Source organism: Copadichromis virginalis, linkage group LG11, assembly GCF_057382275.1.
Source record: "Copadichromis virginalis isolate Kocher_CV1m ecotype Utaka linkage group LG11, C_Virginalis_male_GT1.1, whole genome shotgun sequence".
Lineage (NCBI taxonomy): Eukaryota > Metazoa > Chordata > Actinopteri > Cichliformes > Cichlidae > Copadichromis > Copadichromis virginalis.
In genome coordinates this window covers 37,457,669-37,476,693 of record NC_140628.1, presented here as the reverse complement: position 1 = coordinate 37,476,693, position 19,025 = coordinate 37,457,669, and the positions used below count along the sequence as shown (strand labels likewise).

The 19,025-nt window shown below is 40.7% G+C and overlaps 1 protein-coding gene across 2 annotated transcripts; it reads right to left on the bottom strand.

Annotated features, from left to right (window-relative positions):
- Nucleotides 1–783: 783 nt before the first annotated feature.
- On the bottom strand, nt 784–12,615 carry LOC146699379 (interleukin-21 receptor-like). 2 transcript variants are annotated; one of them, XM_085472288.1, is made up of 9 exons: nt 12,550–12,615; nt 6,797–6,890; nt 4,679–4,814; nt 4,409–4,563; nt 4,100–4,251; nt 3,844–4,006; nt 3,390–3,486; nt 3,223–3,307; nt 784–2,008 (listed from the first exon to the last, which is right to left on the bottom strand). In XM_085472288.1, exons 2-9 carry the CDS (start codon nt 6,864–6,866, stop codon nt 1,472–1,474), a joined length of 1,395 nt encoding a protein of 464 aa, XP_085328414.1. In that variant the 5' UTR covers nt 6,867–6,890; nt 12,550–12,615; the 3' UTR covers nt 784–1,471. The 2 variants fall into 2 exon arrangements, with proteins under 2 accessions (XP_085328414.1, XP_085328415.1); XM_085472289.1 differs by lacking the exon at nt 12,550–12,615 and adding an exon at nt 7,141–7,158.
- Between the last annotated feature and the right edge of the window lie 6,410 nt (nt 12,616–19,025).

The window sequence follows — 19,025 nt, the reverse complement described above, 5'->3', positions numbered from 1 at the left end:
ACCTTCACTTGATTTCAAAAGTTAGACTTTTCTTTATTGTAATAGCTACAGATTTTCCTAAATCTTACCTCTGACATATATTCTCCATACAGTAATGATTAAGAAGACTAAACTGAACTAACTAAAACTAAATATTCTCAAATAAATAACTTAACTGAAACAAGAAGATCCACTCTGGAAACTAACTGAAACAAACGTGATTTAAAAACAAAAGTTAAAACGAACATAAAATACACTAAAACTAATAATTCTGCCCCTGGATGGTCTGCAAGTGCGATTATTATTTGTTTCTAGAAGGACTTTTTTGGTACATATGTGTTGCTGCCCAAGCTACATACTAATTAGAGACGAGAAATCTATCAGTACTATGAGGGACTCTGGAGGCTCTGTTATGCTGTGAGTGGGAATTTTGCTGGCATTATTTGGGGCCACTTATCCCATTAAATGGTAGAAATAACTGAAAATCAATAGAAAGTTGTTCTGAATGATCTCATTTTGGTGTGAAAAACTGGAGAAATTTGTCACCGTGTGCTGTACGCATGTGTATGAAAAGAGTATCCTCTCAATCTGTCACATTTAACATCATTCTTCACCTTAGAAGTGACAGTTAAAGAAACCAATGTGTGCTGAATAAAACGAAAAAGCAATTTCCATGGCTGTTACAAAGCATCCCAGTCCACCATGGTGACTGTCATCTGCAGGCTAAAAATTAAAGCTGCTTTAGACTAAAAGACCCACAAAAACAGCACTGGTTATGTTGACTGGAGAAATAAATAGTAAAACTTTCGTATTGAGGTTACACTTTATTGTTCCCTTAGGAAAATTTCAAAACAATCATTTCCACTGAATATTTGCATCACCTGCACAACAACTTGGAGATGGATAATGATCCAGGAAAGATCCAAAAACATCTCTCATAAGTCAGTAAAACAAGAACAAAGTTACTGATTTAAGCATAGATATGGATCTTTATCTCTTTTATTGTTGATTTCTTAGTAAAAGCTAAATGCAAAGTATAAACATATTGCAAATAAGGTAGATTAAATTAAAAAAAAAAAAAACGGAACAAAACACTTTCCCCATACAGCTACAGAAAATCATATCATCCAAAGCTCTAGTGGAATTCACAAACATTCACGTCTTAACATTCTGCAGTCAGAATGCGTCAAGTGTTAACATATGCAAATCAGCCAAAGCAGAAGCCTACTCTATGTGTTATATGGTGTTTTTTATGTTTTTGTCATAAAAAATGATAATCACATACATTTGAACAGATGTAAATGTTGTATGAAGTTCAAGCACAAACCCGCTGCTATCAAGAACACACAGCAACTTGCAACAAGTGAACTGGCCAGCTTCAAGCCACTTCATGGAATCTCTCCTGCCATGTGGTCTACAGCCGTGGCTGTCAGTGCCACCACTCTTATGAATTTTTCTGGCTCCAAACAAACTGACAGAACCATTTCCTGCTTTAACTCTCGCGCTCATGCTGGGAATCAGATGAAACTTTTACATTGCTCTCTTTAGACAGTAAAACAGGAACAACACCTTCAGCTGTTTTGTTAAGAATGCAGTAATCACTACAGTAACATGGTGCTAGAGTCTCAACAACAGGACTGCTTGGTAAACTGCACTCTGGGCTTTGTGTCACATCCTCAAAGCTGCAGCCAGAGTCAACACAGCTGATATCCAGGACATCTTCAGGTGGAGAGGAGGCAATCTCTGCCTCCCTGCCCCTCTCCCAGACGGAGCAGGGGAGCTGAGTATAAGAGGTGTTAGCTGGACAGACCATAGCTATAGGAGCAGGAGCCATATCCATCCCAGGCAGGCCAACGTAGGAGGTCGGGCACTGAGGGAATGCCAGCTGAATCACTGGAGGGTTTAGGAAGGTCTGGGTCTCTTCTGGGTCCTTCGTGTTGGGTTTTGGCACAACAGCCACTCTATCACTTATCATGCCCTCATCGGCTTTGTGCATTAGTACATTTTTACCTTTCGGAGAAAGCCATTCCTGCAAATTAAACAAAATGAAGATGCATCAGGTGTGACGCAGTAGAAAAAAGCACACTTGTGTACTACCTGCACTCTCAGAATATGAAGCACCAATGCAGTATAGATGTTTAATGGTTTGTCATGGTAACATGCTGCCGTTACAAATTTGACTTAGGGTGTTTATTTTTTTACTTGCAGTTTTTACCATCTGTCATTGCAACCATATTTGAGTGGTTCATTTCTGGTCCTATTGACCGGGGAAAGCTTTTTCTCACAGCAGCCAGATACACAGTATCATAAAGTCTAACAACTAACTCAAGGAGGGACATTTGTAGAACCGCTACATGAACAGAAACAGACTTCTCATGCTTGTTTGTGAGGCTTTAGCACTGTTTGTTATCATTTGGCCATCCACTCCTGCTCTGACTGAAAGGTCTCATTCTGCTTCTGAGGGGATTACCTTGAACTCTTCAACTCATATTTCTAGTGCAGAGTTGAGTATTGTGCTTCCATGAACTGTTTTTAACTGAATCGTGTTAGCAAAAATTGTGTGATTTGCCATAAAACTTGGTATGAATATGGTAGCACAGGACGAATGTCTTAATGATGCGCCGACTTTTTATCTAAAGTCACTTGTAGTTAGAGTTTATTTATCCTTTGAAAGATCTGGAGCTCTGCGTCACACGATTGAGGGTTTGCTTTCCAGCAACTGGGTTTATTTCAGTAAGACTGATGAACTGTCAAAATCCTATTTTGCTGAATGCTTTCTTTTATCACCAGTTACCAGATGGTCAACATGATAGACAGAACACATCCTTACACTAAACTCAGCATGTTTGCATTTCTAGTTTGACAATATGCTGGTATTCACATTTTTTGCAGCATCAGAATGTTAGTAAAGTGTCACAAACACTATGAACGCTGTCTTTGACTGACACATCAAATAAATAAGGATGCCAGAGATGTTCCTGTTAGGGGTAACCACAGCAGATTATCTGCCTACCCATGGACCTTGACCAATTCACTGTGAAGTTATCATTACTATGTGATAGATGTGTATAAAGCTTATACACATCTATCATTAATTATGTGGTCTTCTTACATCTCATTTCTAACGTGTCATTTTGCACTGTGCTTCCATTGTGACCCTTATGTTAGGATTCCTGCACTTAATTGATTTTAACAGAAGTTAAAATTAAGCTTCTTCAGAAATCACTCATGTTATCTCCTTACCTGGAGATCACCTTTATGTTGCTGATACAGAGGCTGAAAGAAAGGAGCCGGGGATGGCGTGTGGGACAGAGTTTTTATCTTCATCCTGCCACACAGACACAAAATATGAATAAGAGGCACATTATCCTCATCAGACATGCAATCATTCCAAAGCTTAGATGAATTACCTTGCAGCTGGACTGTAGAATACAAACAGCAGAGCTCCCAAAACCAGACACAGTGGGAACAGATATTTGGCCAATAATAATAATAAAGTTTCTGGTTCTGAAATTACACAGAATTATTGACTCACACTACAAAGATGGCAGCAAGTCCATTATCTATCAAGTATCTGTGCTATTTTACAAAAGCGCTGAGAGAAAGGGAAGAGAGCAGCACTTGTTTTTGATAAACATTGTTCAGAGAAAACACCTCACAAGACAACAAAAGGCTGCTTCACACGAGCAGCGTCCCACCTATGTTTGTGATTATGAATAGCATTAAATAAACCTAAAAATCCCTTCCTTTATCATTGTCATAAAATTGCTAAAGCAAATGTAGTTGAATTTTACTGTTAGCATATTTTTAGAAAGCTCCAGATAACAGAGGCCTTTTTTTACTTATGAAAAATGTGTCCTTTACCTTCTTCTGCTTTGTTTTCCCAGCATGTTGGTTGACTCCATTCACTCCAAGTTTCACTATATGTTTGAGGTCTATATCTTGCTTTAATGCAATATTCACTATTTTTCAGGTGCAATTTCCGATTAATAGATTCAAATTTCTTTTGGGGTGGAACCGTAAAAGTCTGTGGAAATGTTTAAAGAAACAATTATTGTTTGATTCTTTTAGAATAAAACACATTCTTAGTAAATATACTGCACATAACAGTTCATCTTACTTTGTTCTCACTGCTTTCAGGTGTTTGAAGTAATATTTCATACATGAGGTAACCACCAAGGTATAAATGGTTATCATATCGACTTTTAAATGTAATGTTGAGAGTCTCTGTTGTTTCTTGGACCACAAGCTCAGGCGGAGGTTTCAGCTGAACTGATTAGAAATATCAATCAAATCATATTTAGGTATATCAAAATGTTCCTCTAAGCATCAAGGGGGTGCATAATATTTTTTTCAGACTATCATTAAAAATGAAGCACATTAACATATTAAGACAAAATCAACAACTACAAATGTAATTCATACTTACTGTGATTTGCTAAATTAAATTCATTTTCTAAATTGATGCATTGAGATTCATCACAAATGTCAATTTCATAGGAATTATAATCCGCCCAAAGCTTATTGTTGAGTTGACATTCACAGTAGTAACTGTGATTCATCACCACAAGTGGACAAGAAGGGCTTTTGGAGCAAAAACAGAACATGGACATGTTTGTGAATTTAGAAGCAGAAACACACACTTTCAATTCTGTAAGAAGAATCAAGTATTTTATGTATTTATTTAAGAAAAACTTACTTGTGTTCGGAGTTCTCCTTGAAATATAGGCTGTAGTTCGTTTTGTTCTTTCCCAATGGAATAGCAGTGATGTTGTTGAAGACACAAGTAATGTTGTGTATATAGTCAGTCACACACATCCATGACGGTACATCAGCTAGAAAAAGAAAAAGTAGAAGAAAAGAAATATTCAATTATTATTTCACAGTTTCTGGTATTGATTACTTCAATGCTATACTTGTGTATGATAAGGTAACACACACTGGATACTCCTATGTTTTTGTGCCTTATACAATTAACCTTGTAATCATCTGACTCTGGGCGCTCTGTGGTCTTAATTCTATTGGATTTGACTTCAGCCTTTGACATGGTTGACCATGATATCCTTTTGGCAAGGTTGGAAATGTTCTATCATGGTTTAAATCATATTTCTCTGAGAGGTCGTTCTCTGTCATGATGGGAAAATATTCCTCTTCTTCTGCCCTTTTTCGCTGTGGTGTGCCCCAGGGCTCGGTATTGGGTCCTGTGTTGTTTTCTCTGTACATGCTGCCCTTGGGCTCCATTTTTGAAAAACATAATGTCTCTTTTCACTGCTATGCTGATGATATTCAAATCTACCTCCACCTGACTGGGGATGTTTCATCTTCACTACATCCTCTGTTTGATTGTCTGAGGGATGTCAAAGACTGGTTATCACGTAACTTTCTTACTTTAAATGAAAAGAAGACAGAAATGATTGTTTTTGATAGAAATATGCCTCTGGGACAACTGACCGGCACACTCGGGCCTGTTGCTAACCACCTCACTGATGCTGTTAGGAATCTTGGAGTTTTCATGGATAGTTCCTTCAAACTAGATAAACAGGTTTCTACTGTGGTAAAAACCAGCTTTCACCAACTACGCCTAATTTCTAAGGCTAAACCTTATATACCACGCAAAGATCTGGAGAAACTCATTCATGATTTCATCACTTCAAGACTGGATTATTGTAATTCTCTCTACTTGGGCCTCCAATCTTCTCTTCTTCAGCGATTGCATCTGGTCCAAAATGCTGCAGCACGTCTCTTGACCGGCAATAGAAAGTATGATTCTATCACCCCTGTTCTGGCCAACTTACATTGGCTTCCTATTAAATACCGAATTGATTTTAAAATTTTATTGTTTACTTATAAAATCCTAAACAATATGGCACCTGACTACTTAGCTGATCTCCTCTGTCTGTATAGCCCTCAGAGAGCACTAAGATCATCGGGCCAACTGCTCTTAGTGCAACCTAGGTCTCGGCTGAAGACCAGAGGAGGCCGTGCCTTTGCCGTTGCTGCACCCAGCTTATGGAATACTCTTCCTCTTCATATTCGCGCATCAGATTCCATTCAGTCTTTTAAATCACGTCTAAAAACTTATTTGTTTAACCTGGCATTCAGGGCTAATTAGGGTAATTTACATCTGGCTTTGCATTTAGATTATGTAATTATTTTATATTTTATTTATTTTATTTATATCTGTAATTTATATTTTATATTGTGATTTTTTATCTGTATCATGATTTTACTGGAAAGCACTTTGGTGTACTTCGGTCTTTAAAATGTGCTATATAAATAAATTTTGATTGATTGAATTTTGATAATCACCAGTTTAGAGGGTAAATCTCTTGCTAGCAGCTCAGTCATCCCATGTGCACACTCCCTTAAAAGGTTCAATCCTTAAGAAGGCACTCTATTTATTTTTTTATTTAAAACCTTGATTGGTAAATAACCAGCATATCCAGCTGTCAAATATGTAGCAGAGTAAAAAAAGTACATCATTTCTCCACAGTAATAGAAATAAAAATCAATTTTACTTGATAAACATCAAGCTACTTTCCATATTTAATAATCAAAATATTAATCAAAGCTCAAAACCAACAACATGTGATATGATGATAGCTAACATGTGTGACTATTTGACATTTAAACATAACCTCTGAACCTCCTACTGTTACTGACAACTGGAATGTATGACATTAAAAGCTATGCAGTTAATCATAGTAGGAAGAAAAGGATGATATGATACAGCCACAAGATGAGATAAACCATAAGCTGCCTTACTAATGACTTCCCATAGCTAAGTGAAAAACATCTCCATACAAATGAGCAATACCTTCGATCCCGCTGGTCACTGCAAGGATGCCGCAGCACCAAAGCCCAAACAGGAGCTGCCAGCACTTCATGTCTTTTTGAACACAGGTATCGTTCTGTGGATATGAATAAAACATATATGTTTAAAGCCTCTTTGAATTTTGCATTACAATGTATCTACTTCTTCAGTATTATGAAATTTGTACCATTTCATCTATATTACAATTGATTAGAATTTATCTTTTCGTAAACTACACTTGTCATAGGAAAATAACAAATAAAATGCATCAAGTTTATAACTTTTCATAATGAATAAATTCACCAGCTGACATGAGTTCAGTGATATTTTAGTAAATGTGCCATTACCTCAGCTCTGTGGTGCCACTGATGTCTCAGACGGTGAATGAGACAGAGCTGAGGTTTAAACTTATCAATCACATCACAGGAAGTCTTTTTTTTTTACGTCATTGGGTTTTTTTTCCCCCTCTTGCCTTCTTGGTTTGGGCACGTGCTTTTGATTTAGTTTCATTGTACTAATAAAACTGTTCAGTCTCTGAAGATTATCCGGTTCTTTAAAGTTTTTTTTTCCGTGATACAAAACCTAAAGAGACATTGTTTTATGTCACTTAGGGTTGCATTTTTATTCGCTTTAGTGCACGTGCAAGTTTCTTTTTTTAAAAATCAACTTTGTCAAAAAAGAAAAAAAAGATAATTATTCTTCCTAAATGTATTTACTTTTTGGTGGTTTGATGGTCTTCCATAATGTAGTGCAACAAGTTTACAATTTATGCTTGTTTAAGGTTTCAAATATTGAGCCAAACAAGTAATTTCTGTGTGCTGTAGGTTACAGAATAAGGAACTCCAATGCAGGAAAAAAAAGCTTTTTATTAAGCTGAAGGATGAGTCCAAGGTCCAAAACAAAATAAAACAAGTCAAACACTTCAGCAAAATATAGAGAGCAAACCAGAAAAGATACACAGAACCAACAGGATAAAACAATGGACGGTGTACACACAAACGGTGATTAAGGAACGGGCACAGACCTCCAGTAAAACTCTGAACAAAGCACAAGAGGAAAGTAGTTATCAGAAAATAAACAAGAAAATAACAGCTTAGATAAATGAAACAAGGAATGAAACATGAATGAACCACATCAGAGGGGAAGCAGGAAGATGAGACAGAGAGAACACTGAGGGAAACCATGAGGGAGCTATAACATACTCAAAGACTCCAAAATAGGGCTGGTGCAGTAAAGTAATGGGCATCCAAAGCTCAACAATTACAAACCCATAAATGGGTACTGAGCCGCTGGCGCCATGCCTGGGTTTGGAGCTTGATGTCCCCTTGTCTGGCCCACTTTGCCTCGAAAAGTTCCCTGTGCCTGGGGTGATGATGGATAACCTGCTTCTTGCTGTCGTGGTGTAGGATGCTGTCGTGGTGTAGGACAATCACGAATCCAATGTCCTCGTCCTCCACACCTTAGGCATACATTCGGATCCAGCATAGGTCCCCCCAGACCACGGCCCCTTGGTCCACCTCCCCTTTGGGATCCACCACGTCCCCTCAGCGACCTAGTAGCCCCCCAATTCCCCGCGGGTCTTCCTTGCCTTGGGAATTCATTGGCGGGCCATCGGTCATCAGGGTACAGAACCGGATTCAAATCTGGCCAATCAGGCCCCGGATCGCCCCGTGGCTGCGCCACCAGCATCCTCTTAGGTCCATCTTTAGTTTCCTTTTTCTTTTCGTTTTGTTTTTCTCTCGCCTCTGCCAATTTCAATTTCACTAGCTGCCCTTGCGCCTCCTCCAACTCCTGTTTTTTCTTGTTCACCTCGTCTTTCTCCAGCTCAAGTCGATGTATAATGTGCCTCTCCCATTTTGCTGAATCCGCCACCGCAAAATCAGGATTCTTTTGTAAATCTGTTCTTACTCGTTCTGGGAGACCTGCTAATACTGCAGATCGGAACCACGCCCTTGGTTCACCATTCTGCCCAGGATGTTCACCAGTTTGAAGAATCCACTGTTCTTTTGCATGCTCCATATACTCTCTAGGGGAATGTTCTGGGGTCCAAACAATCCTAGGTGTAGTGCCCATGTTATGAGTCGGATACTTCTCACGCACTGCGTCAGAGAGAGCATTTCGCACCCTTGCATAGGGGACGTCGTTTGGTTGGCATACAGTTCTTGCTATTTCTTCTACATCTGCGAGGCCTCCTCCTCTGAAGGTCCTCCCACCGATAGCTCGGAAATCTCCCAGAGCCAATTCCTCTCCTTCTGTAAGACTTCCTAGTCTCCTCAACCAAGCGGCTCCTCCCTCCGTGATTGGGGGCAGCTGCTTCACCAGAGCCTCAAGATCTCTGATATTGTAGGGGTGGTAGACTGGTTCACCCCTTCCTCCCTTCAATAAAGGCATTGTGAGGGATAATTCCTCCTCTGTGTCACCCTGCCCTTCTTCAGTTGGCAATGCAACAGTCTTCCTCTGGTTCTTCTCAAAGATGGACGGTCTTTTATCTCTTGGTTCCTCCAGAACCCTCCCAGAGCGAAGGGTCGTCCCTCCTGTGGGAGTCTGAAACTTTGGGGCAAATCCTCCCCTTTGCAGGTTTGACACTTCTCTGGATTTTCGTGTGTTGCTCTCTACTGAGCCCGCCAAGTCCTTTTCCAAGGCATAAAGTGTTTGTGCTACGCTACGTGGTGTTGCTACGCCTTCCTCCTCTAATTTTCTCAAGAGGCGTTCCAGCTGTATCACGGCCTCCCGATTGTCAGATTCTTTTCCGAAAACGTGGCCTTGCCACTGTTCTTTCTCAGAATCATCAACCGTTGACCTCTGATTAGTTTTTCGGGTCGCCTTTGATGGCGCCTTCTGATACTGCATTGAAGGTGAGTCTTCCTCTGAAGTCCAGACCTCCTGGGATGGATTTTCCTGGCTGGGCTGTTGCATTGTCACCTGTCCGGTACTTGTAGACGCCACAGGTTGAGCTTCTTCTGTAGCTCTATCTGGGCTAAAAAGAGAGGGAGGAATCAAGATCAACCCCCGTGTAGTAATTCCTTGTGATGTCCCAGCAACTGGGTGCGGCTGACTTACCTCTGATGCAGCTGCCGCTGATTGAGACTGCATCGCTTTCTGTGCAGGTGCCCCTGATTGTGGCTGCACTACTCCTGTGTCTGCCTCCACTGTGGCTGGAGCAGATGTCGATGATGGAGGATTCTCCTGTAAGTTGACAATTCCACCTGTCACTTTTCCTGTTTTTCCTTCCGGCCCCCACATAGTACCACCCTCCAGGGCCACCACTGGACAAATATAAGGTGGGGGTGGGCCACTCAGGAAGTCCTTCAGGCTGGGATATAGCTTTCCTTCAGCCTCAGCTTCCTTTTTTAAGGCTGGCTGGATGTCGTTCACTTCCTCTTGCATCCAGTGGGAAACACCTTGGGAGATAATCATAAGCTTACAATACTTACTTTGTTTTTCCATCATAAGTTTCTTTTCAGCCTTTATTTTTCTCCCCTGGAAACGTCCTAAAGATTCCTCTTCAAGCTCCTTGATTCTCTCTTCACATTTCTCCCCTTGTCGTTGAAAGAGGGAGTGCAGAGGGATTCTGTCCTCCAATGTCTTCTGTTGATTTTCACATAATTCCTTCACTTCTTTTTCTAAATCCTGACACTGACGAGCAATCGCTTTTGAAGACGTCCCTTCAGTCATTTTAATGGCTTTCTTCAATTCCTGTATTTGCTCCTTCAGTGGCTTGTATCTCTTTCCCCCTCCAGGGGTTGCCTTTTCCTCTTCAGCCATTTTGCTTTTTGACCTCACTTACCTTACCAAAATGGCCGGTCTTAGGCTCCTCCCCTAGGGGTTGCCTCGTTGTATTTTCCTTTCGGCAGTCAGAATCTCACAAGCTGGTCAAGCCGAACTTCCGCTAGGCTCCAGCCTGAGAGAGAGAGACCGCCCACAGACACACACACACACACACACACCCTCTAATCCTCCTTTCAAGCTCAAAGCTTGACAACCGTCTAATATAACAGTTTTAAGCACGCAAAGCCAGCGAAAATTCACTCTCACATTCACTTCCCTAACAACTACAAAGTTTTCACATACAAGAATAATCCAAACAATCTACCATGCACCGTTTTCCCTCCTTATACGAGAGACTCAACCAACTTTTAAAAGCTTTATTTACACAACATCAAATAGAGCACAGATCTCTGCCTTTTCCAGGTAGAGAAAGAAATACGACCCAACTAAAAATCTCCCAACAATCACACACAGTTCTCAAATTTTGTCAAGATATTTATCCCCGCATCCTACCTTACTGGAGTTTTACACAAGGGATCATTACTCATGGAATTCTATTAAACCATAATCACATTAGGAAATCACCAACACAAGACTACAAGGTTTAGTTTATTTAATATACTGAAATCTTTTAACCATACTTCTGAGACCCCCTTTCACCTAACGAAAAGAAGCTCAGAAGGACAGAAAGGGAGAAATAGGGCCGCAGCTGTACACACACACTCCGCTCGTACTCGCGCGCGTGTGCCCGCTACTGCGCAGCACCACACAACCCCTCCCCTCTGGGAGAGATACACACACACTCTCTGTTCCCTGAGAGCGAGAGAAGAGAAAGGCGTTTTCGTTTTTTTCACACTCTGAATCCACACAGAAAAAATTCAACAACACAAGACAGTTTATACAATTTACACTTTTAAATGCACAGACACACGAGTAATTTATATACAGTATACACGGGCCCCATAGACGTCATATACCAGAAGAGGTTACTCCTAACTTTTTGACTAATTTAAAAGCACCTATAGCCCAGGCCTAGCCTTGCTGGTCAATACACACCTCGGGAACGCCCTCCCGATAGCGCTCGAATTCCTAAGAAAACACCATATGCCAGAACAACTTTATCTCACTTCTCTATTTCTCTGCTGGTGTTGCTAAATTTTTGACTAATTTAAAAGCATCTTTCAGCCCAGAGCCTAGCTCTTGCTGATCAATTACCCGTCTCAAGTACGCCGCCTTGAAAAACGGTCAAATTACTAAGTTCTAGTACTTTAAAACTGCTTCCCCGCCCGGACACCCGGATCTCCACCAGCGGCGTGAAATATCCCAGATCACGCTTTTGGCTTTACTTAAAGTTCACAAGCTCCTGACGTTTAGATAGGATGCAGCCAGGTCTAACCTTCTTAATCAATCAATGCAGTAGAAGGCAATCACTCATAGATTACCTGGCCATTAAGGGCGTCCCAAAATTCCCTCGGTAGGCCAACCGAGCTTAACCATAACAACGCGTCCGTTGCATGTGGCGTCTGCCAAAACGCTGAACAACTGCATTCCTAGAGAGCCTAGCTTCTCCGTCCTAAACGAATTTACTTGTTTAAAAAGCCTCACGGTGAGCTCTCAGCCCCCCCGTTTAATTATCAGAAGCCCGAGACCGTCTCTGCTACCCTATTAAAACCAAATTATCCCTACACTACCGATTGACTGGCTGGCATCCCAGTCAACCCACAGTTAAACCTCTTAAACCGTATTTATTTGTTTCCACACACCTTAAACCGTATTAACTTAAACACATAACTTCTTAACTCAAAATTCACCCCCAAAATGAACAACAATGAATTTAGTCAGACTACTATGCCCTATTTTAAAACTAATTAGTCAAGATCACTATGGACCAACGCCAGAAGCCCAGACTGAGTGAATATTATTTAATTAAATTTAGTTTTAACTTCCAATATAGCGCCTTTGGATAAAAATCAACAGGTGGCACTCACCTTTTCTTATGTCGCCTGGCGTCACTCAGATAGGCTGCTGGCCTTCGACCCCTTTGTCACCTTCCACGACGAGCTGCAGGTTGCAACTCCTCCCCACCCGGAGTTTCGGCACCAGATTGTTAAGGTTCGTTCGAGTTAGGGAAGAGAAGAAAGCAAGCCCAAGTCGAAGTAGGTGTCAAAAATAGTGATCTTTATTACACACTCCGTGCACTAAGAGTGGGAAAAGACAATTTGCAATCGAATCCTCTCGTCAACTGAAGCATCAGTCTCCTTATATTGCCTTTATGACATCACAGTTGGATCTTTTGTCACAACGGGACTGAACGGACTCACGCGCAGGCTCTGAGTAGGGAACAATAAAGGTTTTTTATTTACAGAAGCACCAGGTGATCTATTTACACAGTGGGGAAAAGACGGGTTCCAGGAATCCACACACGAACAGGGGGGGGAAAGACACTTGCAGTCCACACACGCTCCAAAGTCCTCACTCCATCCACGCTCCACGCTCCTCTTCACACTCCACAAGAAACACAAAAGCTCGCTCCAATCCTCACACACTTGATCGCTCAGGTAACACAGGGGCAGGTCCAGGGAAATCTATTCACAGAGAAGCAAAAGGTTACTGTAAGAAGATCGCTAGGGAAACACGAGAACGAACTGAGCTGGGGTTAACACTAACGAGAGTCGGCAACGGTCCAGCGACGAGAAACACAGGGCTGCCGTCTTATAAAGGAGCTGGATCACTCGTAATGAGCCACAGGTGCGTGGGCCAAGGGCAGGAGCCCGCAGGTAAGCTCCGCCCAGGCAGAGGGAGGAGGGAAAGAGGGGAAAGGAGAGAGCAGGAAAAGAATAAAGGAATACAAAACATATGTAGCCGTACTGAGCCGACCGGGTAGGCACAGGGACCCTGACAGCTTTACTGGAAATGATCTCAAATGATAACAATTCCCCGCCTATCCCAAAGTTTTCCCTTATATAGACATCAACTGCTACTCTTAAGAGAAAAACAAGTGTGTATTACATTGTGCATTTTGTGAAAGTGTATTTATCAGAAAAACTGTCCTCAGATGACCCTCCTATTATTACTAAGTGTGTAGGTGACCGTGCGTGTGTTACATAAGTGCGTGCATGTAAGTAGAGGCCAGCGTACGTGCATAACTACACGCAGGCCTGCCAGGGCCCAACAGGACTCGTGGATCTGTATAGTGTGACTGCTCTGCTCTAACGTGCAACAACTTTATATAAACAGTCAGTGTACATTAATATTTGCTCAAAGTAACACAGATGTAATTAAAAGATTATACTGTCAACAGATTCAACAATGGCAAATGAATAATCAATGATAACTGATTGTGAGAATACAAAATAAAATATCTCCTGATCACAGAACTAAAAAACCCAACAAGAATTAATGCTTCATGTTAGAATGATAATTAAGCACTAGAACAAGTGAAGATCCTGGACACAGCTCTGAACACAAATACCAATCTGAGAACTACTGCACTGGTTTGCTTGTGACTTTTGCTGGGTTTCTCACACTTCAGTGAAGCTACCAACCACAAGTTGATAGAGATAGGCTCGAGAGGATGGCTGTCTCTGAACCTTTTTCCTTATCAAGATTTAAATCTCATTTGGTGTGGAAAAAGTTTTGAACAACACAGCTGTTTGCAAAAACTGTAAAAACAAGCTTGGCGGGGACTTTAGATTTAGATTCTTTTTTATTCTTATTACAAGGTCCTTTAAATGTAGCCTGGGAAATGCTTAGCCACACAGGACACAATTACTGGGGTTCTTAATGTGCAGTTTTTATTGCCAATGGCAACTGAATAAACAAAAATGTCCTTTGACCTTCACTTTTGTGAAACGGCAGCCATATGGACTTGTACTGAACATCAACAGTATGAGAGGTAACGTGGCAAAGTAACAGGATAAACGATAAATAAAAAGATGCGCCAGTGCGAGGAATAAGGGAAATGAAATAAAATACAAACACAAAAATACGGCAGTGGCCTCTCTCTGTGCAGAACAAATTACAAAGAGCTAAATCACACAAGGCTCCTTTAAAAAATGTGGAAGTGTTACATACATTTTCTATAAACACTTATATTCCACAGCAATCTCAGTTTACTTGCAATACCGGAACACACAGATGACCTCGCCAGAAAATGGCTGCTCCGCGCTGCACATACAGGTCCTTTGTATCATCCATTTCAGAAATACATCATCTTGTTAAAATACTGACATTTTACTACTGCACTGCAATTATACCAATATGTTTCAATGAGTTATGTGCATATTTAACAACAATTCAACAATTAAACTCAACATTCCCGTTTCACAACCACAAATAAAAGTAAACAGGAAGTCCCAAGATGCATTTCTTGTTAAGTTTTCTTGGGAATACTTATCTGGCACTATCTGGTGTAGAGAGGAGAAGTTAGAAAACAAAAATTGCATTCTCCAAAAATTAGATTCTAGCTGTCAAGCACATAAAATGGATCACACTTCCCCACAGCTAAAGAAGCTGCACTAAGCAACTGTAGGAAATTATTCAAAAGCTCTTTTAACTGTCTATAAAGTTTAAATACACTTGCTCCTCTCTACATTAGACACTTTATTTTATTTATTATATAATCCTGACAGATGACTGAGATCCTCCACTGGTTTCCCTTTAATTTCTTATTATTTCTAGACTTGGATGTTCACTTTACAAAGAGCAGGTTTTCATTTGTTGAACAATTCACAAACCAGGAATGAGAACTAGACATGGAGAGGAAACTGATAGACATCAGATTGTGAGAAAAGACACATTCACAGTAAACAGACATCGCTCAGTACATGTAAAAAAAAAACTTTGCTTTGTTTGCATGTTTGCAAATGCATGCAGATGAGCCACAGAAAATCAAAACACTAGACTAGAATCAAAGGTCAAGCGTCATACCAAAGCTATCAACATCACTGTTTGAAGGCACTCCATCACTGAAATACCTAAGTATCACTTTCAGATAGGTCATCGGGAGAGGTGGGACAGAGAGTGGCTGAAGCCCTGTAGCTTTCCTCTCCCTGCATCTAAGAGTCTAAAACAACATCCAGACTTTCATGTTTGAAATGATACCAGATGCTAAAAACGACCTCGACCATATTTGTTAATAGTAAATCATCTTTATTCTTAATCAAATATATAATCAAAATGTAAGTTTGGCCAATATGTAAAATGCGAAAATCACTGTTCTAATGTCTTAATCTTGTGTGTGGACAGGATCCAGCTGTGACCTTGGTAGATTTGTGTGTGTCTGCAGGAATGTGAAAATATAAGAACTTTGTCGCCAAACTGTCATTATACATGATTTTGAATAAGAGAAATGGTATTAAGTGTTGTAATGATAATACATAATCCTAATTCATATGTGACTGATAGTTACTGACTTGACGAATTATGTTAAGTATAACATGGAAAAGAGTAAAACGTAATGACGTAATATCAATGAAGCAACCTTTGCCTTAGTTAGAAGTGAAAGGTCGAAGATGGAGGTGATGATAGAGTGTGGCTGGATATCAGGTGACATCGGTGACCGTCAAGATAGGAAAGAGAGATGGGGAGGCAAATGGGCATTTGCTGTGCTTTTTCATCTAGTTCTTGCGATGAGCAGAAGAGATCATCTGAAGATTCAGTCCCTGAGGTCCGTAGTTAGAAATGGTAGTGCCAACAGGTAGTGCCAGAGGAGCCACCACCACCCAACCATAGTGGACCTACAAGTTGGTTTTATTATTTTTGACTTTTTCTCTGCTCATTTTTACCATAGGGGCAGGGTAGGTAACAGGGTAGTTAGTACTGGGTGAATCCCCTCACCCATCCTTAGGCTCCATCTAAACTCTGTGTTGCCATAATATTCATAGAATCAGAATAGGACTTTTTAATTAGAGCGCTGAACCAGACTTCCTGTAATGTTAAGTGAATTCAGCTTCATTGTAAATGTGTTGGAACAGAAAATCTGGACCTACAGTGGAAGAAAACAAAAAGTGGATATTTTTGACTTTTTCTCCTCAGTTCTGAACGAGAGCGTTGATGTCGCTGACAATGGACAGTTGCATTAATATTGATGGTTACACCCTAGTGCAATAAATAATAATAATAATAATAATAATGGATTGGATTTATATAGCGCTTTTCAAGGCACCCAAAGCGCTTTACAATGCCACTATTCATTCACTCTCACATTCACACACTGGTGGAGGCAGCTACAGTTGTAGGCACAGCTGCCCTGGGGCAGACTGACAGAAGCGAGGCTGCCATATCGCGCCATCGGCCCCTCTGGCCAACAACAAATAAAGGGGATGTATGTATCACAAGACACAATAAGATGGACACAAGTCTTTTTGTAGAGGTTATTCAAGCCGTGGCATTTGTTAGGGTTGAAAGGACAACTGTAATCTCCATATTTTTACTTTCTTTCCTCAAAATAGCCTCCCCTCTTTTCTCTGAAAACACCATTTCATGTTTAACTTTAAAATTTCAAAAGGGACAACATTTTTTTTCTTAATGTGGCACTAATAATTAGTCACACTTTCCCAGTTTTTCCTTCCTGATTTTCTTTCAGAAAAAGGTTCATGAATCAGAATGTGAAGTCAGCTCTCTTATAGCAGCTGTTTATTGATGGTTGTTAACAATTTCTTCTTGCCTTCTTTGCCTTGCTGTTAATTCATTATGTTATAAAAGGTAAATAATATTTATTGAAAAGTCAGAAATGTTCATAATAAACAGAAGTAACAGTGTGAATGCAGCTAAATGTAAAAATTAAGATACTGTGAGCACATTCTTTAAAAAAAACAAAAGAAAACCTCCAGGGTAAAGTTTGAACAACTTTTAAATGCATTTTTAAAAATATCAGTAGTTCACATATTTTTCCAGGTGTTTGATAAAGAAAACACGTGCAATTACGGCAATGATAATTCAGAATCTTTATTGGTTTTATTATCCTTCACTCACTTGTGGCCTCAGGTGAAAGTTTAATTCAATTCAATTCAATTTTATTTATACAGCACCAACTCACAACAGTCACCTCAAGGGGCTGTGTATTGTAATAATACATACAGAGAAAAACCCAACAATCATGAGACCACCTCTGAGCAAGCACTTTAGCGACAGTGGGAAGGAAACTGAAACAGGAAGAAACATCAGGCAGAACCAGGCTCAGGGAGGGGCCATATGCTGCGACCGGTTGGGGTGAGAGAAGGAAGACGTGCTGTGGAAGAGAGCCAGAGATTATGTTTAAAGGATGTAATGTGTCAAATTAATCATGAAGACTAAACTGAGATGTTTTGATGCAGTTAACCTATCCCCACTTGTGGATTCCAGGTCCAAAAGTCCTGTTGAAGCAACTATTAGACTGACTATGGTCACACATGTTTTCTCCTTTCCCTCACTTACTTCACTTTTAATGTCCATCACTCATTCTGATTTGATAAATGCACAGAGAAAATCCTGAATGCAATTTGAACACACAGAAGAGTGTGCACCATTAGATGGTGAATTCACAATTGTTGCTTCATTACCTGCTCGGCTTACCTTTTGCTAAAGGTGGTGTCTCTTGTACTCACTTTACCAAACATTACTCTCATATATAATTGCTGTAACATATAAGTACGACATGCTCATACTCAGAAATACACTTTTTGAAGTCGGCTCCAGTAAATGATCACGTCTGACACTGTGGTCAGCAGCACAGGAGCACCACAGGGAACTGTGCTGTCCCCTCTTCTCTTCACCCTGTACACCTCTGACTTCTGCTACAACTCTGAATTATGCCATATTCAGAAGTTTGCAGATGACACGGCCATCATGGGGTGTATCTGGGATGATCAGGAAGAGGAGTACAGAAGTCTGGTGAGGAACTTTGTCGCATGGAGTCACACAAACCACCTGCAACTCAACACCTCAAAGACTAAGGAACTGGTTGTGGACTTCGGGAGGTCCAGAGAAGGTCCACTGCCGGTTCAGATAGAGGGGGAGGAGGTGGAGGTGGTCAACAAGTACAAGTACCTCGGGCTGTGGGTGGACAATAAACTGGACTGGTCATGCAACACAGAGCACCTGTATAAAAAAGCCCAAAGCCGACTGTACTTCCTCAGGAGGCTGAGGTCTTTTAACATCTGCAGGAAGCTCCTGAGGATGTTTTACCAGTCGGTGGTTGCTGGAGTACTTTTCTATGCTGTGGTGTGCTGGGGGAGCAGCACAGCAAAGAAGGACTCATCCAGGCTGGAGAAACTGATCAGGAAGGCTAGCTCTGTGGTCGGCATGAAGCTGGACACTCTGGTGACAGTGGCAGAGAAAAGGACACTAAAAAAGCTGCTGGACATTATGAACAATGCTGGGCATCCTCTGCACACGGCCATTAACAATCAGAAGAGTCTGTTCAGTGACAGGTTGCTTCTCCCCAAGACAAGAACTAACAGACTTAAAAACTCCTTTGTCCCAC